The sequence below is a fragment of the Orbicella faveolata genome, unplaced genomic scaffold (genome assembly GCF_042242905.1).
Source record: "Orbicella faveolata isolate gen_17 unplaced genomic scaffold, um_ofav_v1 contig_37, whole genome shotgun sequence".
NCBI classification, from domain to species: domain Eukaryota; kingdom Metazoa; phylum Cnidaria; class Anthozoa; order Scleractinia; family Merulinidae; genus Orbicella; species Orbicella faveolata.
The window spans coordinates 2,448,260-2,456,181 of record NW_028301566.1 but is presented as its reverse complement, the minus strand read 5'-3'; the positions used below and the strand labels follow the sequence as shown (position 1 = coordinate 2,456,181).

At 43.5% G+C, this 7,922-nt stretch overlaps 1 protein-coding gene across 1 annotated transcript; it reads right to left on the bottom strand.

The window, feature by feature from the left end:
• Positions 1 to 3,447: 3,447 nt before the first annotated feature.
• On the bottom strand, positions 3,448 to 5,775 carry LOC110055869 (uncharacterized). Its single transcript, XM_020762290.2, has one exon. The coding sequence runs from the start codon at positions 5,773 to 5,775 to the stop codon at positions 3,448 to 3,450; it is 2,328 nt and encodes a 775-aa protein (XP_020617949.2).
• Positions 5,776 to 7,922: the final 2,147 nt, after the last annotated feature.

Below are 7,922 nucleotides of genomic sequence, written 5' to 3'. Positions count from 1 at the left end.
GCCTATACCAGAGCTAGTTCAGCTGAATTTTGCTACCCTATACTTGAGTAAACTCCCCAAATCCCCCCATCTATTGACACTGTTGAGGCTGATTTGCGTAGATTTAAACTTGCCGATTTCATTTTTTCATATTTTTGAGTGACAATTCCTGATTTCCTTAGTCTAGATAAAATCCTCAACCAACTAATCAGTTTTGTGAAAAATTATACCCTATTCTAGACCCAAACGCTCTAATTTATATACCCTATCCTAGAGTAAACTACTTGAAAACCATACCCTTCGCAGCGGCACATACCTATATAGCCCATATATGGCAGTGCTTCCCCCCCCCCCGGGGTTTTAGCCTTAGCGCGCATCAGAACGTAAATTGCACTGACTAGCCGCTTGCGAGCATTAACTCTCACAAAACAGCAACAATTTCACACCGTGTGCACGTTCAGTTTCGCTTTGGCACAATATATAATATTAACTGAGAACTATCCAACAAATGAGCGGAGTTTAAAAGCTAAGTTTTCAGTGTGCGCTCTAAGTTTTGTATCTTTTTCACTGACGACAAGACTCGCGGCGAAAACAATGTAAAAGTTGCAGGCAGGAGGGGAGGGAGAGGTGAACACGTCAGATTTGGCTGACCCGATGATCATGGCCATTATGACGTCACGGCGAAAGAAGCGCGCAAATGCACAAAATTTTCGAAAATGGCGTCGTCGCCTCTCGCCGATACAACTTTTTGAGACAGATTTCTCCAGTCATCCCAGCTTCAAATGGCATTGTATTTGGATCTCAAGGAGTAATTATCATTTTTATTTCTTGAGAGATAAGTAGATTTTAATTATAACCGAAAAATCTTGTATAAAGTGTATTTAAAGTGTTACAGTCATCGCTCTCCGGTGGTAATATGTGGGGCAAAATTTTGACTATTCGTCCTGTAAAATTACCTTCTTTACGTGATCGTAACCTAAAGAAACGTGTAACTTGGTCACAGAATAGCTTATATGTATAGGAAAACATTGTAATTAAAGATAATTTTGAAGAATCACCATTAAAAATGATCAGTCCATTTGAGTATGAAATATCTGCAATTTTGTGCTCGGCACATATTCTGCGACAGGCCTAGCAAACAGAAGTACCATCCACAATGATTGAAATGAGAACTTTCTCAAACAAGAACTCAAGCTTAGTTATTTAAATAAGACTTAAAGCCTGCCTACTGCACAACGGTGGTTAAAATGCAGACAGAGGATAAAATGCAGACTGCAGACCTTTGAGAAACATATTGTATTCCCATTTCCTTTATTTAACAAATAATGAAGCCTAAGCCGTGTATTACACTGTGATAAAAATGTAGAAAACACGAGCCGCAGTTTTCTACATTTCTTGAGCGTTCTAAAATGTCTGGAGTGTTTTATCACAGTGTAATACATGGCTCAGACTTCTTTATTTACTTCATGATATAGATTTTACACGCGCAAAACAATAAAACATGCTTTTTCTACGTTTTATACTCGGACAAAACATGGGTTTTCGACCAATTAGAGTGCACACAGGATCCTATCTATATTATAAAGTGAGCTAAGTACTCCGGTTGGCCTGAAATATACGGCTCAGGTTAGCTAGTGTATGGTTAGCTCGATCTCTCTATAAATGAAAATGGGAATATGATGTTCTTAAAAGGCCTGCAGTCTACATTTTACCCATGGTTTGCAGTCTAGTCTTGTAAGACTTTTCTCTAAACATGTTGACATACAAGTAAGGCCCTCTTTCCTCTGCATAGGCCTCTTTTGTCCTGCTTTGACCGTAGGCTGGCAGTTCAGAGTACATGTACAGTCGACTCTCGATAACTCAAACCCTCGCTAACTTGAACCTTCCGCTAACTCGAAACAATGTTCATTTCCTTTCAGGCCATTTTCTATATAATTTTACCCTCGATAACTCTAACCATGTCTGTCAATATGTGTCAAGTCAAAACAAACAGTGAACCGCAGTCCTAATTTTTTTTTTTTGAAGCAGCCGTGTGGTTTATACGAAATCAAGAAATGTGTTGTTCCATTTTCACTCGCTTCCATGTACTGTATAATTTAATTTGATTAAAATGTACACTGCATGAATAGAAAAAGGAAATTGCGTGAACTTTGAAAATGTCAAATACATGATGTCACTACATAGATTAAACGAACCACTGTAGTTATGGAGACTTTACTGACCTCAAAACGGACGCCGTAAAACTAAAATAAATGCAAAAATTACTCTAATGACCCGATGCGAATGTTTGTCGAACAACGCTACGTAACATACATGAAAATAAAATTGGGAATAAAGTTCAAAAAACAGAAACTTAATAAACTTAGGACAAAAATATACACTTTGTTACCTTGTACAGCCTTAGGACCGCGAAAGGGACAAAAAAGCCACGCTAAACGAGCGTAAATCCACTAAAACTTGGGTCAAAACCTCACGACCACGCTAGTCAAAACCACACTGGTCACGTGACCCTAAACCGCGCGCGGACTGGACTGGCAACAGCCACATGGCTCCCCACAGTGGGAATCTACTGTCCTTATAATGTGAAATGTTCTGACAGCTTTCAAAAAAAAATCCCTAAGATAAAACGGAAACAACAAAAATTAATAAGTTCTGAGTTTCTAAAAGACAGTTCAATGTCCACAATAAACACTCTTGCTGTTCCAGTCAGCAGCGTTCCCTAGGTCAATACTGCTCCTTCAGTCAATGCTTGTCTTGGCTTGGCTCCTCGTCGGGGAATTCTTTCTTGAATGAGAACTAGTTTGTGGACGGGTCGTTCGAGGTACTGCACTTCATTAGTTCTCCGTCCTTGCTTGTCAAGAGCACGAGTTACCATGGCAAGTTTAATCTTCCTTACAATTCCATCGTGGCTCGAGAATGCTTCTTCAACTCTCGCTAGCCTCCATGCATTTCTAGGGACGTTTTCATCTTTTACCATGACGACATCATTCACTACCATATTGCGTTGGGGTTTGATCCACTCCTTGCGAAGTTGAAGTGTATGAAGGAACTCCTTCCTCCACCTATCCCAAAATACGTTCGCTAGATGCTGAACTCTCCTCCATCTTCTGCGAAGGTAGAGATCTTCTCTTACAAAGACGCTTGGAGGTGGCATTAGCACTTTGCTCTTCATGGTCAACAAGTGATTTGGCGTCGGCGGTTCTGGTGAATCTGGGGAAGACATGTCATTCAAAGCCAGTGGTCTTGGAATTCACCACTGCTTGGACTTCCTTCAACAGGGTACGGAAGCTTTCATCGTCCAGCTGGTGGCCGGCTTCTCCTAACAGAGACGCAAGAACGCTTCTCACTGTCCTAATTTGTCTTTCCAAAGAACCTCCCATGTGACTAGCTGATGGGGGATTCATTTTGAATGAAACCCATTCGCAGTTCTCTTCCAGCAAGGTGTTACGTACTTTGTCTTCATCCATCTTACTCAGAGCCTCTTGCAATTCTCTTTGGGCTCCGACAAATTAAATTCGTTCCACGATCTGACCTCAGCTGGCGTATTGGACCACGCTCTGCTTGAAAACGCCTCAACGCGTTGATAAAGGAGTCGGTTTCTAGTGTATTTGCGGTCTTGATATGGATGGCACGGGACGCCATACATATGAACAATACACCGTATCTCTTAGTCTCCTTCCGGCCTTCCTTTAGTAGAAACGGGCCAAAATAGTCGACCGCACTGTACGTGAACGGTGGACCAGGTTCTACGCGATCTTCTGAGAGGTCCGCTAACTTTTGCTGCACAAGCGGTGCACGCAGCTTCCTGCAGACGACACACTTTGAAACAAGATTCGCCACCACTGATGTTCCACCAATTATCCAGTAACCACGTTGTCTGACTTCATTGTGAGTCATTCCGCTACGTTGATGCTTGATTGCTTGGTGACAATATTGCAGAATGAGATTTGTGGTGTGCGACCGTCTTGGTAGGATGACTGGATGCTTGGAAACTTCGGGCATATTGGCTCTACGTAGTCGGCCACCAACACGTAGGATATCATTTGCATCCAAGTATGGGTCTAAGCAATAAAGACTGCTACACTTCTTAAGGTTAAGATTGCGCTGCTTGGCTCTCCTTCTATCAGTAAATTCGTCGTTCGTTTGAAGCGTGGACAGAGCCTTGATTTCTTCTTTGAAATGCTCATGTTGAAGACAGTGAATTATTGCCATCTCAGCGTGACCAATCTCTTCCATGTCTACGGGATGATAACGTGAGGCACTATCCTCCACTGACTTACTGCTTTGAGCTTCTGTAGGTTTCTGGAATCTTCTTTCCTTTAATAGGCGTTTAAACCGCAAGCAAACTGCCACTGCTCTTCTCACTTTAAACCAGTTGGAAAACCGATCCAACCTGGCAGTCTCAAGGTGATCAGGAAAGCTCTCTTCACTCTGTGTTGCAAGGGTGGACACCTTGACTTCTGGATCATTCGGATCCAAGGGCTCTGGAGTGTTCTCTACTTCTGCTTGATAAGCACAAGGGTTCCATAGGAAGTGACGGCCTCTTAACCATCGGTAATTATCAGCTAAGAGCTGCTTGGCTGTCAGACCTCGGGAAGCAGCATCTGCTGGGTTGGAGTGTGTGTCAATATACTGCCACTGCTGAGCTTGGGTGTGTTCATGGATCTGTTGTACACGATTAGCTACGAAAACATGAAAGCGTCTGGTTACGTTGTTAATGTACCCCATCACCACCTTACTATCCGTCCAAAAGAATTGAGTAACATCTTGGTAATCAAGCTCATGGCCAAGCCACTGACTCACTCTGACTGACACGACGGCAGCTGTTAACTCTAAGCGTGGGATGGTTACTGACTTTAATGGCGTGACGCGGGACTTTCCCACAACCAAGGAACAATGGGCTTGATCACTTTCGTTCAATAGACGCAGATAGCTGCACTGACCGTAGCCTGCTTGACTCGCATCTGAAAAGTGGTGCAGTTCGACTACCTTAGGGTCTCCAAATTCTTCAGGTTTGTAGCATCTTGGAATCTTGAGATCTTCTAGGAGTCGCAACTCATCTCGCCATTGCTCCCACCGTGGTCTTAGCTGATTACTGATCAGGTCGTCCCAGCCAGCACTTTCCCGACACAGGTCTTGTAATATCTGTTTGCCAAGAAGGATCAAGGAGGCTACAAGCCCAAAGGGATCATAGACTGAAATTGATGTAGATAAGATGCCTCCTCTTGTAAGTGAACGGTCTTGGATAACTATGCGGAATTGGAAGCTGTCAGTCTGTGTGCACCACATTATGCCAAGTGTTCGCTCAATTGGCAAGGGATCTCTCGTCAGGTCTAGCTCCTGAAGTCCTTTTGCGCGATCTTCAGGTGGAACGGCTTGTATAACTTCTTTCTTGTTCCTGCTAAACTTATGCAACCTAAGGCCTGCTTTTGCACACATGGCTTGACAGTTCTTAATGAGGTTGGCGGCCGTGTCAACACATTTTACAGACTTCAGTCCATCATCAACGTCAAAGTCTCTTCTCATGAAGTCTGCAGCTTCTGAATCGAACTCCTCCTCTCCATCATCGGCAGCTCTTTTGAAGGCAAAATTTGCACATCCTGGCCAAGAAGCTGCACCGAACAAGTGTACTTTCATGCGATACTCTTCTGCTTCATTCTTCAAATCACCGTGACTCCAGCAAAAGAATCCGAGGAGGTCTCGGTCTGCCTCGTTGACGAAGAACTGGTGGAACATTCCTTGTACATCACATGTCGGGGCCACAGCCTCCTGACGGAACCGGCAGAGGACACCCATTAGATTATTTGTCAAATCGGGCCCTTGGAGCAAGTTCTTATTCAGGGATGTTCCTTTGTATTGTGCACTGCAGTCAAAGACTACTCTTATTTGGCCAGGCTTTCTCCGTGATGTGGAACATAGTTAATCTTGCGATCCCCAATCTTGATACCAGTTTCGTCTTGAGGGGAAGCCCTTTCTGCGCATTCTTTAATCATATCTTCCATGAATTCAACATAGTCTCTGTAGTACTTCGCATCTCTTCTGAATCGTGCTTTCAGTTGAGACAGGCTTCTTAATGCTTGTGATCGACTGTTTGGCAACATAACAACCTGAGAGCGCAAGGGCAATGGCATTTCATAGTGTCCATCTTCTCTTTGGCAGATTCCTTTATCCAGGACAGGGTAGATGGGTTCTTCTGTTCTGCTCTTTCGTGAAAGTCTCTTTCGAACATCTCCATCACATGAGCTGGGCAAATGATTTCCTTTGCTCAGGACTCCACAGCAAACATTGCATCTTCATTGATTACAATCTTGTTGACCAAGCTTTCTGACAGTTCCTCAAAGTCTTCATCTGGGGGAGACTTGCAAACTCTTCCAACAATGCCCCGACCAAGATCGGTCTTAATGCCTTACGGGTCATTCTCCTCCAGGAATCACTTCACGCGGTTTGATAGCCTTTGTGCAGTTAGTTCCAATCAACATTCCGACCTGTACATCTTCTCTATATGGCATAAGTTCTTCAGCAATACAGTTTAGATGGTCCCACTGCATGGCGACTTCTGGCTTTGGAATTTGCTGGGGCTTGTATGGAATAGCTTCTCTTGTGTAGAACCTTGGTAACGGAATGTGTACTTGGCGTTTTATATTTGTAACAACAAGACCTTGAACCTTCTTGCACTCAACTATTTCATTCTCTTGATGCACTATTGACAAGCGAAGGTGACTTGTTACACTGTCAACCTCCAAGGTTTGTTCTAGCTTCTCTGTGATGAAGGTAGCATCGGATTGAGCATCGATGAGAGCGTAAGTCAGGACATCATTTTAAGGATTTTTGGAACTCGACACCCACACTGGGATGATTACGCTTTGATCTTGACCCGACTGCTGCCCTTCGACGGAGCAAACGCTTGTACATTTCACTGCTGCGTCTTCACTACATTACAGATTCTCTGCATCGACAGCATTGGTACAGTTACCTGAGGCTTCGGTTGTAACCTTATCTGCTCCACTTGTAACGTTGGTCCTGGTCCTGCTGTCATGATGTAGACAGGCTGGGTGTTTCTGTTTTCATTTTGCGCAACTTGGTACCTTCTCACACTTCTTCTCCTTAACCATATGACCATGGGTTAAGCAACGAAAAGAAAGTCCCTTTCTGACTGAATAAACTGAGTTCTCTCGTTGATGGGTTTCTTCACAAAGTCTTGACATGTTTCTATTTCATTTGTTGCATTCCCACACCAGAGGCATGCTCTCTTCTTTCCATTCCTTCCACACTCCCTGTGATTGGGAAGTTTTTCCTTCACTCCTGTTGCTAGGGAATTTGCTTCCTGGTTCCTACGACTTCCATTTCTTCTCCTGAAGCCTCTGTTCTTGTCTTCTCTTGCTGAAAAGCTTGTGTCCAAGTTAGTAAGAACAGGCAGGCATTGCACCTCAGCAATCTCAGTGACAAATTTAACAAATTCCACGAATGGGGGAACTTGTTATCTCCATGCTTCGTTTGATAGTCTCTTACTCTGACTCCCCATTTGGGATGGGCCCAGTTTGGCAAGACTTTAAACAACTGCTTGTTGTCGTGTTGCGTATTCAGTGTTTCAAGATCTTCTTCTGATTGCATAGCCAGCTCACAAGTCTTCAGGAAGTCCGCAAATTCCCTTAATGCGAATCCGTCTTTGGGATGTATCTTCGGCCAGTTCTCTAGCCTTTTGCAGAATGCTTCTGCAACCACAGAGGGGTGACCAAATCGTTTTTGAAGGGTTTTCTTTGCTTTTGAGTAAGCGTCAGCTGTTTTGAGAAACTGGTATCCTTCAACAATTCTCTTCGGTGCCCCTGACAAATACTGTGGGAGATACAGGATTTTTTTATTGGAATTCATGGTCCTCTTCTCAGTAACAGTTTCGAAAGACACTTTCCATGTGGGCTAATCTAAAGGATTTCCACTGAATATCA